Source organism: Polychytrium aggregatum, assembly GCF_025602895.1.
Source record: "Polychytrium aggregatum strain JEL109 chromosome Unknown BJ171scaffold_275, whole genome shotgun sequence".
Lineage (NCBI taxonomy): Eukaryota > Fungi > Chytridiomycota > Chytridiomycetes > Polychytriales > Polychytrium > Polychytrium aggregatum.
Genome location: NW_026516477.1, coordinates 17,184 through 33,562, shown reverse-complemented (window position 1 = coordinate 33,562; position 16,379 = coordinate 17,184). Strand labels below are relative to the sequence as shown.

Here is a 16,379-nt window from a genome sequence, read left to right as displayed (position 1 = left end):
TTGAGCTTAAACTCCCTTCCACACTTAAAGTTCACCCCGTTTTCCATGTATCCCTCCTTGAACCCCGAACGAAGGACATTGTTCCCGAGTTCACCCAACCAGAACCACCTCCCATTCTTGTTAACTCCCAGGAAGAGTTTGAGGTCGAGACTGTTCTCGATTCTCGGCTCTTCCGTGGTCGCTTACAGTACTTGGTTCAGTGGAAGGGCTATTCCGAGACTGACCGGTCTTGGGAGCCCGCTGCCAATGTTTCCCACGCCACTGATCTTGTTGCTGACTTCCACCTTCGCTATCCCTCAAAGCCGAAGGCGACGTCCGGAGTTCGTCGCTAAGGAAGGGGATGATGTTAGGGATAGCTCCTGCTTGTTCTCCACTTTGACTGCACACTTGGCTATTCTTTTGCCTTTCTGTTTGTTTGTGTGTAGCCTTGCAGTTCCCCTCCGATTTTCCGCCTTTTGCCTGTCTTTTCCGCTCCTTCCGCACTTCCGTTTTCCCGCGCTGCTCCGCTTCCTTTGTCTTCTTCGCACGCGCCGGTTTGTTTGTGCACGCGCCTTGCTGCGATTGGTTGCAATTCGGCTGCCGGTCATGTGTCCCCCCACCGGTGACTCATGACCTGCCTGACCGCCCCGATCTCTTGTTCATCTCGCATGCATTTGCCCCAACCTTATACTTGACCAATCCGCTTCTTGGACGTTGAGTCACATTGCTTCGCCTTTGCACGTTTCTCCTGCCAGGTGCTTCGCTTTTGCTTGCGCCTCTCTCGCTTTGGTTCTCTGCCTGTCTCGGTGGTCCTTCTCGGCCCTCGTTCGTGCATCGCCCCCTTCGCCCTGCTCGATCGCCCACTTTTCCCTCCCTTGGCCGCCCTTCGCTGCCAAGTCCGGACTTGTCTATAAATAGCCTGACCCCCGCGATGTGTAGTCGAACCTTAGCGTTCAAAATAGGACTAAATAAAGTGCCTTCTACTTTATTCTCTGAGTGTTCCTCACGTCTCATTTCGAGACAAGTCTTATCTTGAACGGATCTTTGCTTCCCTCGCTCCCTCTCCGAGTCCACTTCGGACTCTACCCTTGCTTTCCCTGAGCTCACTTCGAGCTCACTTCTTCTTTTGCCGTTGAGTCCCCTTTGGACTCTAACACCTGGGCACACTGGACGAGCCGGGTGTCGTCAGAGACGTCACTTTCATTCACGGGAATGGTCTCTGCCCACCCCAATGTTCAAGTGGCCTCTATCCGCTCGAGGAATACGTCATCGACAACCTACCCAGCCTCGACCTGGGTACCATCCGGGTCGTCCATTGGCGCCCAGCCCAGATCGTGCGGTTCCTCGGCACCACGGACAGGATTGACCATGGTGGTGGCATCCGGCTCATCTACATGCCGCCCGACGATGTCACGGACGACGAGATGCTGGAGATGAGGAATGCACCCGACTGCCCTGTCTTTCACGAACTCGACATTCGTAGGTGCACCAGCCTCCAGTCTCTGGCATGCTTGCCAGCTCGCATGTTCAACCAGACCTTGCATCTGCCCCCATCGCTCAAGCGCCTCGACATACCGAGGGATACCGTCGACTCGCTCCGTCAGTCGCTGGAGCACCTGGAGCTTTCGCTTTGTTTTTCAGTCGAGTACACCCCCACAGGCACTGCATTTCTTGGCCGCCTGGAGAAGCTCTCGTATCTCGCCATACACGACGGGTGTGTCAGCCTCGATTGGCTCCCGAGCCGGCTCTCGTGCAAGTCCCTCTGGCTCGCCATCTACAGCGACACCCGCATCGAGCCACCCATTGCCCGCCAGAGGCTCGTGAGTCTCGTTGGAATCGAGAGGATCGCACCGTGGCTCTCCAAACTCAGTGGTCATCAGCGACTGGAAACGCTGACTGGCCTACCAGCACGCCCACCACCGATGCTCCGTGACGTGGATATCAGCGACTGTTGGTTTATTAAGAGTCTCGAGCCATTGCTCGCGTATCGAGATGTACATGTCACTTATCCACCCAGCGAGCGTATGCAGTGCCTGAACAAAGACGAACTCTGTGTCGTCAGGCGATTGAATGGGCAGTCCAGCATCGCACGCATCGCTGCAGTGCTCGGGAGCCCAACGGACTCGCAGAAGAAAAAGAAGATCAAGGCCTCTGTCACATTCAGATTGTGAGTCCAGCCAAAGCCATGTGCTCCGCGGGCGACATGGTGATCTGTGCGCAGCAGCGCCACAGGCGGCGATTTCTCGAGTCCGACCGGGGCTATTTCAGCCAGCCGCCCGTCTGCCCTCTGGTTGCCCCCTATCGCCCTCGTTCTCCTCCCTCTGGCGACGCCGTCCAGCAACCCACCATGTCATCCAACGCCCCTTGTTCTTCGCCTCCGCTCACTAGATCGAAGAGTCGTAAGCGAGCTTTGCCTTCACCGGTCGATCCTTCCACGACCAGCCTTGGTATCGACACTCAGCCGTCTCAGCCAAAGAAGAAGCGCCGTGCTTGGAACAAAAAGCCTCCCCTAGATCCCAAACAGAAACTATACAATGGGCATCCCATTGTCGACCCTTTCCCAAGGGATATGCTTCCAATGAACATCATGAAATCACCCACGTGGTTCGAGAAGCCGGTCATCTACCTCGACAAGTGTGATCGCTTCATGCAATCCACCTGGCTTGGCCGAGTCAGTACAATCAAGATTCCTGGGAGAGTCCCACGCTACTTCATGGATGCCCGTGAACTTATCGCAAAAGCAGACGGTTGGATATTCACCTCATACGACGAGCCCGAAGATCGATCGGAAAACACCAGAGCCAGACATTCCATTCAAACTAAGTGGTCCACAACGCTCAGTTACGTGGCTGCGATTTACATTAATTTTGCAGATCACAGTCATCACGACGTCCCCTACGTTAGCGAGGCTGGTATGTTGGAAATAATGCAAAAGGGGTTGGGTACACTTTCGGAGCAGTGGCGAGCTAAAGGTAATGATATTGTGAGGGCGATTTTTGGCGTCGACAATGAGGCGATTGAGAAGACGAAGCGAGAAATTCAACAGCATCTTAAAAATGGCGATAACGAAAACAGATATTTTGTTATTCAGAGTGGTGTTAAGTTTCAGAAAGCTGAATAAATGACACCCTTGGTTGTCTTAGTAGATGGCTCGCGAAGCATCTGCGCCCGAGGACACCTTTGCGGGAGACGCTCAGTATATCGCCCGTGGTTGTCTTAGTAGATGGCTCGCGAAGCGTCTGCGCTCGAGGACACCTTTGCGGGAGACGCTCAGTATATCGCCCGTGGTTGTCTTAGTAGATGGCTCGCGAAGCATCTGCGCCCGAGGACACCTTTGCGGGAGACGCTCAGTATATCGCCCGTGGTTGTCTTAGTAGATGGCTCGCGAAGCATCTGCGCCCGAGGACACCTTTGCGGGAGACGCTCAGTATATCGCCCGTGGTTGTCTTAGTAGATGGCTCGCGAAGCGTCTGCGCTCGAGGACACCTTTGCGGGAGACGCTCAGTATATCGCCCGTGGTTGTCTTAGTAGATGGCTCGCGAAGCATCTGCGCTCGAGGACACCTTTGCGGGAGACGCTCAGTATATCGCCCGTGGTTGTCTTAGTAGATGGCTCGCGAAGCATCTGCGCCCGAGGACACCTTTGCGGGAGACGCTCAGTATATCGCCCGTGGTTGTCTTAGTAGATGGCTCGCGAAGCATCTGCGCCCGAGGACACCTTTGCGGGAGACGCTCAGTATATCGCCCGTGGTTGTCTTAGTAGATGGCTCGCGAAGCGTCTGCGCTCGAGGACACCTTTGCGGGAGACGCTCAGTATATCGCCCGTGGTTGTCTTAGTAGATGGCTCGCGAAGCATCTGCGCCCGAGGACACCTTTGCGGGAGACGCTCAGTATATCGCCCGTGGTTGTCTTAGTAGATGGCTCGCGAAGCATCTGCGCCCGAGGACACCTTTGCGGGAGACGCTCAGTATATCGCCCGTGGTTGTCTTAGTAGATGGCTCGCGAAGCGTCTGCGCTCGAGGACACCTTTGCGGGAGACCATCGTTGCTTTATTCAAAGATCAGCCTATCATGGTAGCAAGTCTTAAGGCCATACCAATTGCCAATGTTACCATTGTTGAATAAGTACAAGTTAATGATGACACGGATGAAAGGGTGGAGGGTGATATAGTATGAAGCCAATCCAAGGGACTCAGTGAAAAAGACGTTTTTCCTCCATCCCATAACAGTCAAGCCATCGCCGGCAAAGGTGTTTTCCAACCCTTCAAACCAAACACTGACGATTCCATCAATTATCATGGCGCTGCTATCGTTGGAGCGATCCGATCCGAAAAACTCACGAAGAGTGGGGTCTTCGTCAATCAAGTTGAATACAGTCTTGAAGTTGGTGGGGTCTCTGTCGACGGGATTCGCGATAGCATGCTTGAACCCGGTGATATCGAGCTTCTGGAATGACCAGCGTTCATCTGGAAGCTCCTCGACCCCAGCGGCCATGCCTTGAGGAGTGGGAGTGGTGGGGCGAGCGGAAGGACCTGGCTGGGTGTCCTCGGGGTCGCTGAGCTTGGTTCGCTTTGTGCCGTATATGAAGGCTTCAGCTCTGTCCAGGATTCCAAAAGCGGTGGTCTTGTCCTCGACACCCTTGATGCACTCAAGTGCAGTCTTATAGGCATCCAGGCTGAGCTGCTTCTTCTGGCTCTCGATTTCTCGATTCTTGCTGTCGATTGTGGCCATGTCCTTGGACCATGCCATAAATACAGCCATGTCATTGCCCGAGGCAAGCACAGCGTCCCTGATTGGTGTCATGAATTCGCAGCATCCCATTGGCACAGCCTTCATCGCGGCGAAATCTCTCTTGAGCGAGACGACAGCCGCTCCATCGGGAGTTGCGGGCTCAACAGGAGGTGCTTGTGATGACCAGCATCACAACGGACCAATGAGATTGTCCCGCATGCTCTCGCCCTCCGCACCAATCATGAGTCCCCACGTGTTTGTTTGCCCCCATGCATGAGCACGCGCCGTTGCCACCCGCGTCTACTGGTTTCCTGCCTCCCCCACCGCTCGGCACATGTCCCCGGGCTGTGCCAAGCCTCTCTCGCTTGCACACCAGCCACTCTCGCACCCCCTTCTCGCTTCTCTGTGATGCTCCACCCTTCTCGCCCACTTTTGCCCCTCGACCTTCTCCCGGTCTATAAATAGCCCTGCATGTCTGAGCCTATGTTGAACACCAGTTCGAACAAAACTTGTTCTTTGGTGTTCGGGGCTAAAAGCTAATAAAGCTCATACCAAGCACTTGGTCTTCGTCCTTGCGCTTGTTCACTCCTTACACTTTGTTCGAACTCTCTTCTACTGATACCACCTGCTTGGTATCTTCCGCTCCTAGCCCCGCCCCTTTCCTAGTCCTGTCCGAACCTCAAGCACACTTGTGTCTGAGCCCTCTTCGCTCTCCTGTTCTTGAACCTCCTCGCTTTTTTTTTTTTTTTCCCAGTCCCAGTCCCAGTCCCGCCATGGATCCTGCCCTCGTGGACCGCCTCCGTGCCTTGGAGGCCGAGCTCGCCGAGCTCCGGACAGCTCGCGATGCTCCTGCCGCTGGGTACAGCGTGCAGATGCCGGACCGTTACGACGGTAACCGGCAAGGGTTCCGGGCATTCGTAAATCAGTGCAAACTGTATATACGAATGCAGCCCCACCGGTTCCCTGCTGACCCGATTAAGGTCGGATTCGTCATTAGTCTGCTCACTGGACCGGCTCTCCAGTGGGCGACTCCGATGCTTGAGATGGGTGATCCCCGACTCAACTCTTTTGGCGATTTCCTAGAACGCTTTTCCAAAGTGTTTGACGACCCTGATCGGGCCAGGACTGCCGAGTCAGTGATCACCACACTGTCTCAGGGCAACCGCCCGTGCGCAGTCTATGCATCCGAGTTCCTTCGTATTGCCGCCGATACGACTTGGAACGACGGTGCAAAGATCTCGTTCTTCCGACTTGGCTTGTCGGATGATGTCAGAGACGAACTTTCGCGAGTTCGCCCTCTGCCACGAGATCTGGAGGAGTACATCGAGCTTTGTAACGAGCTCGATGCACGAATCCGCGAGCGCCGTCAAGAGCGCCGAAGCACGCCTGCCCGCTACCGGTCTTCCCAGTTCGCCTTTGGTTCCGCCTCCGCTGCCGTTCCCGCCATCGCTCCCGCGCCCGTCCTCGCTCCGCCGCACCCCTCCTACATTGTTTCCGAGCCCATGCAAGTGGACTCTGCCGTCTCTGGACCCCTGACCGCCGAGGAGAAACAACGCCGCCGCCGCTTTGGACTCTGCCTGTACTGTGGCAAGAAGGGCCACTTGGTACGAAACTGCCCCGTCAAGTTTGGATCTACCAGAGCTACCGGACCGCCCCCTGGACCTCCCGGCCCGAGGATCATCCGCACCATCGTTTACGAAGATGGAGAAGTGCAAGACTTCAGTTCGGGAAACGACCAGGCCCGGTTCTAAGTGAAGGCCTTGAACCGGAGCCGTGCCCACCGCCTTCCGAAAGTGAAGACATTGGTAAGGTGCCTTTGGTAAGTACTGGGGAAGCAGTGATGTGCGGACAGCTTCGCCTTGCCTCTGGACCGGCGGACACTCTCAGCTCTGGCATAGTACCCGTGGCACCTCTGGTGTCACTGGGAACTGCACCTCATCCACAGGTGCAAATACCTGAGCTGTCCTGCCAACCCTCGGCAAAGTTAACTGTCTGTGCTAGCCGCAACCCTGGTGCCGAAGCTGGTACCGAACCAAAGTCTTGTGTTTCGTCTGTTCGTCGTTGCTCGTTGGTTGTTCCCGTCGCTGTTCGTCTTCCTTCTGGTGATTCTCTGTCGTGCGAAGGACTTGTCGATTCTGGTGCCTCTGGCAACTTTATCGACGAGGACTTTGTTGCTCGACACTCTGTCCCCACCTGCTCCAAGGCTTCGCCCTTGGCAGTGGAAGGCGTGGATGGTAAGCCGCTGTCGTCTGGCCCCATCCTCCGCGAGACTGCTCCACTCGAGGTGATTCTCGGGGACGTCTCGCAACGCCTTCGGTTCGATGTGATCAGGTCTCCACATCAACCACTTATCCTTGGCTTTCCTTGGTTGCGCACCGCCGAGCCCAAGATTGTCTGGTCTCGCGGTCTTCTTTGTCTCCCTCCTTCTGTTGATTCCGACCCCTCTCCATGCACTACTTCTCTTTCGTCTTGCTCCACTTCCTCCAATGTCACTCCCCTTCTTGATGATTCCACTCCTTTGATTGATCTAAGCTCCTCTCCTACGCTCCCACCTTCGTCTTCCCCTTCTTGTCTTGTTCCTCCCGAACCCCTTCGCTCTTCCCAAACCCCTTCTTCTGTTGTCAGTTCTCTTTCCCTCCTTGATGTACCTCCTCCTGTTGTTTGTTCTTCGGACATTGTTCAGAATAAAGTAACCGTCGAACATTATTCTGACCTTGTCCACGCCCCTCCTCTCAGCTCGGACGCTCCTCTCCGCGTCTGCAGCATTGATTACCGCTCGATGCGCGAGTCTTTGGATGCATGCAGGCATGGAACGCAACCCCTGACCATCTTTCAGGTCCATGTCCTGCCCACTGACGAGCCGAGCACTGCGACTGTCGAAGTGCCTGCGGAGTACAAGGACTTCCTGTCTGTTTTCTCTAAACAGGAAGCTGACTCCTTGCCTCCGCATCGCCCTTATGACTGCCCCATTGACTTGGAGCCGGGCAAGTCGCCAAAGTTCGGGCCTCTGTACTCACTGTCCGAGCCCGAACTTCACGCTCTGCGTGACTATCTCGACGAGAATCTTGCCAAGGGATTCGTTCGTCCTTCGTCGTCCCCAGCAGGCTCACCAATCCTCTTCGTCAAGAAGAAGGACGGCTCACTTCGTCTTTGCGTTGACTACCGCGCACTGAACGGTATCACGGTAAAGAACCGTTACCCTTTACCGCTGATCGGCGAGCTGCTGGACCGACTTCGAGGCGCGAAGGTGTTCACTAAGCTGGACCTTCGTGGAGCCTACAATCTGCTGCGCATCCGCTCCGGGGACGAGTGGAAGACAGCTTTCCGTACTCGATATGGGCACTTCGAGTACTTGGTGATGCCCTTTGGGCTCACCAACGCGCCAGCGACGTTCCAGCACTTCATCAACGACGTCCTGCGCACCGAGTTGGACCAGTTCGCAATTGCGTATCTTGACGATATCTTGATCTACAGTGCTGATCCGTCGCAGCATGTAGAGCACGTCAAGCAGGTCCTCTCGAAGCTCCGAGCTGCAAAGCTGTATTGCAAGCTGGAGAAGTGCGAGTTCTCCAAAACCTCGGTCTCGTTCCTTGGTTTCATGGTCTCGCCCGAGGGCATCGGTATGGAGCGATCCAAGCTCTCTGCGATCTTGGATTGGCCCATACCGCGCAACATCTCGGATCTTCGATCCTTTGTCGGGTTTGCGAACTTCTATCGACGCTTCATCGATGGATACGCAAAGATCGCGGGGCCCATGACTCGGCTCTTCCGGAAGACGCATGGCTTCCAGTGGTCCCGCGAAGCCGATAAAGCATTCAGATCCTTGAAGGATGCCTTCGTTTCGGAGCCCGTTCTGGTGCATCCGGACCCATCCAAGCCGTTCGTCGTAGAGTCAGATGCGTCGGACTTTGCGCTTGGATGCGTGCTCTCCCAGCGGGGTGCTGATGATCGCCTTCATCCTTGCTCGTTCCATTCGCGGACACTCTCGAATGCTGAACGTAACTACAGCATATACGAGAAAGAGCTGTTGGCGATCAAGGAGGCTTTCGAGGCGTGGCGACACTACCTCGAAGGCGCCCAGCATCCCGTTGCCGTTCTGACCGATCACAAGAACTTGGAGTACCTGGCAACGGCTCGCATCCTAAACCAGCGTCATGCACGGTGGTCCCAGTTCTTGTCTCGGTTCGACATCCGCATCCAGTACCGTCCTGGTGCGAGGAACGGCAAGGCCGATGCCCTGTCTCGTCGCTCGGACTACATCCCTTCGTCGGCCTCCGTGTCGAGGGATCCGCCTCTGCTTCTCGATCCTGCCGCGGTGATACGCGTGCTCCGAAGCAGAGACGCCCGCTCTTCGGTTGCAAGTCGCAGTGACCCTGTGGATTTGCTGCAGCTCATAGCCGAAGAGCAGGCTCGGGATCCCGGTCTAGACAAATACCGTCGTGACCCGAAGTTCGTCTGGAATGGCCAGTACCTCACCTTCCAGAACAGGATTGTGGTCCCAGAGTCGTGCCGAGTTCCGGCGCTCAAGTCGTGCCATGACCCAGTCGCTGTGGGTCATCCAGGCATCCGACGGACTCTGGCTCTGGTATCGCGACAGTTTTGGTGGCAAACCTATCGGAAAGATGTCAAAGAGTACGTCTCGACGTGCGACACCTGTGCACGCTCGAAAGCTCCGCGACACAAGCCGTTTGGGTTCCTGTTGCCACTCCAGACAGCCGATCGACCCTGGGGGACACTGACCATGGACTTTATCACTGATCTGCCAAAGTCCAAGGGTCACACCTGCATCTTTGTGGTGGTATGCAGCCTCACAAAGATGGCACACTTTATGTCCTGGCGTTCACTGCCGTCGGCGGAGGAGACTGCGTCACTGTTCCTCGACAATGTCTTTCGTCTCCATGGCCTCCCCGACACAGTGGTTTCAGACCGAGGAAGTCAGTTCACCTCTCGGTTCTGGAAGGCACTCTGCACGCAGCTCGGGATCCAAACCAGTCTGTCCACGGCCTTCCATCCCCAGACCGATGGACAGACTGAGAGGGTCAACCAGGTCATCAACCAATACCTGCGCTGTTACACGTCGTATCAGCAAGATGACTGGGCCGAGCTGCTGCCGTTGGCCGAGTTCTCTTACAATAACCTCGAGAACTCGTCAACACATGCCTCGCCATTCTTGGCAACCTATGGGTTCCACCCAAGGTTCGAAGTCCCCGTTGTCGCTGGCGGCCCTGATGTTCCCTCTGCCACGGAGAGGGTTGAACATCTCCAGCGGAACCTGGCACTGTTGAAGGAGAATCTTGAGAAGGCAAAGTCTGACTACAAGCACTTCTCAGATCTCCGGAGGTCCCAGGCTCCCGACTTGCGTCCGGGCGATCAAGTCTGGGTGCTGACTCGTAACATCAGCACCACTCGCCCAAGCAAGAAGCTGGATTACCAGAGGATTGGACCATTCACCATCCTCGAGGCCGTCGGGACATTGGCTTTCCGCCTGGACTTGCCAAAGGACATAAAGGTGCACCCGGTGTTCCATGTGTCTCTTCTTGAGCCCTACAAGAAGAACTCGCTTCCGGGTCGGGTGCAAGCGCCGCCCCCTGCGGTGGTCATCGATGGGAACTTGGAGTGGGAGGTCGAAGAGATCTTAGACTCCAAGTTCGTGCGCGGAAAGCTGCACTATCTCATCGATTGGAAAGGCTACCCGGTCACCGATCGAAGTTGGGAGCCCGCCGACATTGTCTTTGCCCCAACGGTGGCCGCGGAGTACCACCGACGCTACCCAGACAAGCCTGGCCCCAGGAGAACTCAAGATGGAACACGCCGTAGTTTAAGGAGGAGATAGTGTGATGACCAGCATCACAACGGACCAATGAGATTGTCCCGCATGCTCTCGCCCTCCGCACCAATCATGAGTCCCCACGTGTTTGTTTGCCCCCATGCATGAGCACGCGCCGTTGCCACCCGCGTCTACTGGTTTCCTGCCTCCCCCACCGCTCGGCACATGTCCCCGGGCTGTGCCAAGCCTCTCTCGCTTGCACACCAGCCACTCTCGCACCCCCTTCTCGCTTCTCTGTGATGCTCCACCCTTCTCGCCCACTTTTGCCCCTCGACCTTCTCCCGGTCTATAAATAGCCCTGCATGTCTGAGCCTATGTTGAACACCAGTTCGAACAAAACTTGTTCTTTGGTGTTCGGGGCTAAAAGCTAATAAAGCTCATACCAAGCACTTGGTCTTCGTCCTTGCGCTTGTTCACTCCTTACAGTGCTGTGGCAAAGAAGAATCAGCGTCAGTCCTCAGTCGAGCGAAAAACAGCTATGTTCGTGCAGCACTCACCAGGGACAACGGGCTTTGGAGTAGCGATCACTGTCTCGACAACGGCCGCGACCACAGGCACAGGCTGGGGATCGGGAGTCGCGAGAACCGGGGCGGCATTGATCTTGTCGTTGCTCTTGGCCGCTGGCGTGATTGGAGTAGCCAAGCCATCGACGAGCATCAAGCGAGGACCGCTGATGCCAGCAGGAGTCGGGGTCTTGGGGTGTTCAAAGGCCGCCGCATTCTTGGAGGGCATGCTGGCTTGAACTGGAACAACGCCTTCGTCGACGACGGTGTATTCGTCGTCGATCAGCTGCATGGACTCGGCAGAAGCGACCGAATCGGCGGGTTCATCGACCTCGGTGGAGCTGGAGGACTCGGCGGACTCGGAAGAGCAGAAGGATCTTGCTGAATCGGTGTCCGAGGGAACGTACTCAGAGTCGCTGTCGTACGCGTCGTTGGTGGTGAGGATGGGCTGTGAGGTGGTTTGAGCAACAGCAGGGGGGATTGCGAAGCGATATAACAAAGAATTGACGCTGCACAGCACCCTGAACCCATTGGGGACATCCACAAAGATGGATACAAACGCAGAAAAGGTGGGGACAAACCAAGTTACAGGGCGATTGATCAAAGGTGAAACGGGGGTGTTGGATAGGGGGGTAGTCAGATTCTGCAATCTCAGGCGAAACCCCAATCCTATAGCAGAACAGAAGGGCCCAACAGCGCGATATTTGCCAACAGTGTGGTTCACGAAGGACTGGTGAATGCGATTGTGTTCAGCTGGGTTCAAGGGGTGAACAACAGCGCAATAGATCGAATAAAAACCTTCAAAGTCAGAGACATTGGCAAAAAGATCAAACCTGTGGCAATTGGAAGGAGTGATGTCACCAGCGCCATGGATTTTCTTGTTCTTCTTCAAGAGGGTAGCAACGAAGGTGCGAAGATAAGAAAGATTGGGGAAAACGGCAACAATCGGGGCAAAATAGTGCTGGAAGCACTTCAGAATCAAAAAAATATAAACACGGGCGATCTGGATGTACTCGGTACACCAAATAAATCCAGTGAACACTGGAAAGGTGATCTGCTTGAGGGCAGACCGGCGAAAATCGGAATTGATCATTTCGAACGTCATCGCCCAGTGAGTAGAGCGCTGATGCGTCTTCACGATCGTGACGCTGTTTCTACCAAAGGGAACGTCGCTGAGGGAAACGTCGGGGATTGGAGAGTCGGGAGGCCTGGCAGCTGGGACAACTACACCTGGAAGGGCAGCAGGCGCAGTAGGGGTAGCTTGGATACCGGGGGGAGCAAAGGGAGTAGCCATGGTCGAACGCAGGAAGCTGAGGCTGGAGCTGGGTCGATGCTGATCTCGCTCCTCTGCCCCGAGGGCGACCATTTATACCACCAGTCTCGGCATCCTGGGAGACATGGTTGTCCCTCGCCAGGGCCGCCCTGGTGCGGCGATCTCTGCTCTTCATCCCCCGCTGGACTTGGGATCGCCGCGCACGGCGGCACGGCGGGCGGAGGAAACATGCCATCTCCACCCTGACCCCCTTGGTCATGTGATCGCGTCGACCTCCCAGCCCAATGCACCAAGTCCTCATTTCGCTCTTGGACTTGATCATGTCGAGGCAAAACAGAAAGGATCGGTCTCGTTTTCTCTTGATGGTGGAGCTACTCCCTCTCCTTGTGCTTCGAGACTTGCTTTCCGTGACCATGGCTGGTTGAACCGAATAGCTCTCCACCGTCCAGCTCGGTAAACTGGATGAGATCGGCGAGGAGCACCGAGTCCGAGATCGTAAAGGCACCCTTGTTCTGTCCGACAAAGATGCCCTGAAGCAGGATACGCTTGGCCGTCTCTCGTGGGTTGCGGTCGTTCTCTCCGAATGGCTCGTACTTGGCGCTGACACAGGCATCGAGGGCCTTCTTGAGCTGGAATGCATCGTTCAGCTTGTAAGCACCCTTGGACTGAGCAATCTCAATATACTGAGCAATGAGCTGGAAGGCATTATCGTTGGTGATGTCGACGTTGTGGAGCGGGGGCATGGCTGTGATCTTCTCTAGGCCAAGAACATTTCTTGCCTCCATCAGACGCACGAGACCCAGCCCGAATATTCTATCTACCCCTCACCAAGAACCCACAATGTCGACGAATGCAACCGCACTCACGCAGCTCACGACATACGGCCCGCAAGAGCGAGCGCTCTTCCAGGGGCAGCCCAAGAGCGGCATTAACATCTCACGAGTCGAGTTCCAGGAAGTGACCGACTTTGGCAAGACAACGACCGCGGTCGTTCCCTGGCTGGGTGATCAGCTCGAGGAGACGTGGCTGTATTTCACGATCGAAGTTAACGTCGGTGGCTTTGCCAATGCAGCTGGGTTCGGGGCAATCGACTCGATCGAGATGTGGGTCGGCTCGATGCGCCTGTACCAGTGGACGGGCATGTGGCTCGAAGCGGTTTCGGCATTGGAGCCGACGAACTATGCGGATGAGCTTGCAGCCGGGCGAGTTCCCGACGGATTCACGCTTTACCAGCCACTGTGTGATTTCAGTCTCCCGCAAGCCACCACCCAAAGCTTTCTCATCAGAGCACCCCATGCACCGTTCCTCTTTGCGGATGTACAGGCGATGCAGCTCAAGTTCCGGGTGATATGGGCAACCGCCGCATCTGGAGTGCTGGGACCGGCACCGACTCCACACACATCGACAGACCCACCGATTCCCGCACAAACCGCAGTCTTCCAGGATGCCGCCGTCTTCTTCAAGTATCGCATGTGGCCGACGGCACCAGTGAATGACCCGGATGTGCAAAAGACTCAGCTGCTCAACACCTGGGTCTACTATGACGTACCGGTCTCACCGGGGTCATTCAAGGTGGTACTCCCGTTCCGGTCGGTGATCCACAAGCTGCTCTGGAAGTTTAATCCAGAGGCAACGGGTCTCTTCACCAGCGTCACACTGACCCTGGACGGCAAGCCCCGATTCTACCAGCTGCCAGAGATCTTCCCCCGCATCAAGACGGGCTATGCAGACTTTGACTGTAACGTCCACTACTGGGACGTTGGGGCAAGACGGGGAGGGAGGGGGTACAAGACAAGACAGGACAGGGCAGAACAGGGCGGTGCTAGGCTACTCTAGCGGACGGGTGAGCTCGGGAAGCACTTACGTTTATTCACGATAAAACCGAACTCCAGACAAACGGGGGGAACGGGGGCAACCCGCAGGTATACCCTGCGGTGGCCTGCCTGCGGTGCGTGAAAACGCAAAGCGCAGCACAGGTCACGACCCACTGCGCCGCGCAGTACGCGCAGTACGCGCAGCACAGCGTCGGAGATACCATCTCCTACACTCCCACACTTAAGAAGGCTTCCTGCGAGGAGCCCTGCGTGTGCTCTTTATTTGGGGCTCCTCGAGGTGTTTACCGTATTTACTCAGCTCCTCGGGTGCATGGGACAAGTCCTCCAGTGTTTGCCATGTGTTGCCCGAGTGTGGGTAACCAACCCACTTGACATAAAACCGAAGTGACCCATCAGCCACTTTCTTGTGCCTCACGATCCTTTCGACTTCATATTCTTGAGTATAGTATTGTCCGAGGTCGTCTTCCAGTGGTGCGTCGTCCGGGACACCTTCGTCGGCGTCGGGGAACTGTGCTGGACTGCGGGTCGTGTGGCGACGCAGCTTGGACACATGGAAGACAGGATGGAGCTTGCTTCCAGGTGGCAAGTCCAACAGGTAGTTGAGGGGACTGGGTCGGGCCGCTATCTTGAACGGTCCTCGGTACTTGGGCAACAACTTCTTTGACTGGGCTTCGGGGACCTTGATGTTGTCGGCGTCCAGGTAGACAAGGTCTCCAACTTCAAAGGAGACATCCTGGTGTCGGCGGTCGTAGTACTTCGCCATCACTTGTTGCGCATCCGTGAGCGCGTCGGCGATCATCTTGTGTCGGACTTGATGATCTTTGACAAAGGCACTTGGTTTGGGAGGCAATCCAGCCGTGGACTCGGTCAGTGTCAAGGAGGTGGGAACATCAGGCTGGAATCCGTAGAGCGCCTCAAAGGGGCTCAAGCCAGTTGTGCTCGACTTGGCGGTGTTGTATGCAAACTCTGCATGACTCAGCTGTATGTCCCAGTCGTCTTGGCTGGTCGAGGCGTATGTCCTCAGGTATTGCTCGAGGGTGCGGATCGTCCGCTCGGACTGTCCATCCGTTTGTTGGTGGTGCGAGGTTGACATGTTCAGCTTGGTGCCGAGATGGTCGAACAGACTTGTCCAAAACAAGGAGGTGAATCGGGGGTCTCGATCACTGACGATGGACTTTGGGAGGCCGTGGTGCTTGAACACATGCTTGAAGAACAGCAGTGCAAGGTCAGGCGCGGAGCATGTCGTCTGGCACGGCACAAAGTGTGCCATCTTGCTGAACCTGTCGACAAAGACAGCGATTGCATCGTGGTCCAACTTGGTCGTCGGTAGATGCGTGATGAGATCCATGGACATGCTGGTCCAGGGGCGGTCGGGAACAGGCAGGGGTTGCAGCAATCCTTGCTCTCGGGTCGTGCGTGACTTGACCATCTTGCAGGTATGGCAGGACTCGATGTACTTCTCGACGGTGCGCTTCATTCCAGGCCAGTATGCGACTTTGGCCAGTCGGTCGTATGTCTTCTCGACTCCAAAGTGTCCAGCGAGGGGCGAGTCGTGGACCTCTTGGAGCAACTTGGTCTTCAACGACGGAATGTCCGGCACACAGACACGGCTGTCCTTCTTCAGGAGGAGCAGGCCATCACGCACTGTGTACTCGGATGATTCGTCGTCCTTGGGGAGCTTAGACACCTTTCGGAACAGTTCTCCGAACTGTTTGTCGTTGGCGATGTTGTCTCGGACAACATCCAGCATCGTGTTGTCGACACTGACAGTCGACTCGTACAGTGACGCCAATTGGTAGTCGGGGCGTCGGGACAGTGCGTCAGGCACCACATTGAGTTTGCCTTTCTGGTATACAACCTCGTAGTTGTACTCGGCGAGGAACTCCATCCATCGCGCTTGGCGTCGGCTCAGGTTCTTCTTGGTGTCGAGGTAACGCAGTGACTGGTGGTCCGTCACAATCTTGAAGGGCTTGGCGGTACCGTGGAGGTACACTCGGAACTTCTGCAGCGCGTAGATGATCGCAAGCTGCTCCTTCTCGTGCACGGGATAGTTGATCTCGTGTTGGGACAGTTTGCGCGACTCGAAGGCAACGGGCCTTCCCTCCTGCATCAAAACAGCTCCCACCGCAAAGTCGGAGGCGTCGGTGTGCACGGAGACATCCGTGTTCGGGTCGAACACAGCGAGGACAGGAGCGTTCGTCAAGGCGTGCTTGAGGGTCTCGAACGCTTGGCG

At 56.0% G+C, this 16,379-nt stretch overlaps 4 protein-coding genes across 4 annotated transcripts; 2 read left to right on the top strand and 2 right to left on the bottom strand.

Annotated features, from left to right (window-relative positions):
* Positions 1–990: 990 nt before the first annotated feature.
* Positions 991–3,210, top strand: BJ171DRAFT_551778 (uncharacterized protein; the record flags this gene model as incomplete). Its single annotated transcript, XM_053113054.1, has 2 exons — positions 991–2,146; positions 2,368–3,210. Coding segments are annotated over exons 1-2 (1,502 nt in total), but the record flags the coding sequence as incomplete, so codon positions are not given.
* An 817-nt stretch (positions 3,211–4,027) lies between these two features.
* On the bottom strand, positions 4,028–4,813 carry BJ171DRAFT_608116 (uncharacterized protein; the record flags this gene model as incomplete). The annotated part of the gene is made up of 1 exon (XM_053115235.1): positions 4,028–4,813. The coding sequence occupies one exon, from the start codon at positions 4,811–4,813 to the stop codon at positions 4,028–4,030; it is 786 nt and encodes a 261-aa protein (XP_052961428.1).
* Positions 4,814–10,895: 6,082 nt separating this feature from the next.
* BJ171DRAFT_593500 (uncharacterized protein) lies at positions 10,896–12,332 on the bottom strand (the record flags this gene model as incomplete). Its single annotated transcript, XM_053114519.1, has 4 exons — positions 10,896–10,954; positions 11,033–11,486; positions 11,628–11,707; positions 11,837–12,332. The coding sequence occupies 4 exons, from the start codon at positions 12,330–12,332 to the stop codon at positions 10,896–10,898; spliced, it is 1,089 nt and encodes a 362-aa protein (XP_052961427.1).
* A 651-nt stretch (positions 12,333–12,983) lies between these two features.
* Positions 12,984–14,187, top strand: BJ171DRAFT_625688 (uncharacterized protein). Its single transcript, XM_053115513.1, has one exon. The coding sequence runs from the start codon at positions 13,002–13,004 to the stop codon at positions 14,145–14,147; it is 1,146 nt and encodes a 381-aa protein (XP_052961426.1). The 5' UTR covers positions 12,984–13,001; the 3' UTR covers positions 14,148–14,187.
* The last annotated feature ends 2,192 nt before the right edge of the window (positions 14,188–16,379 follow it).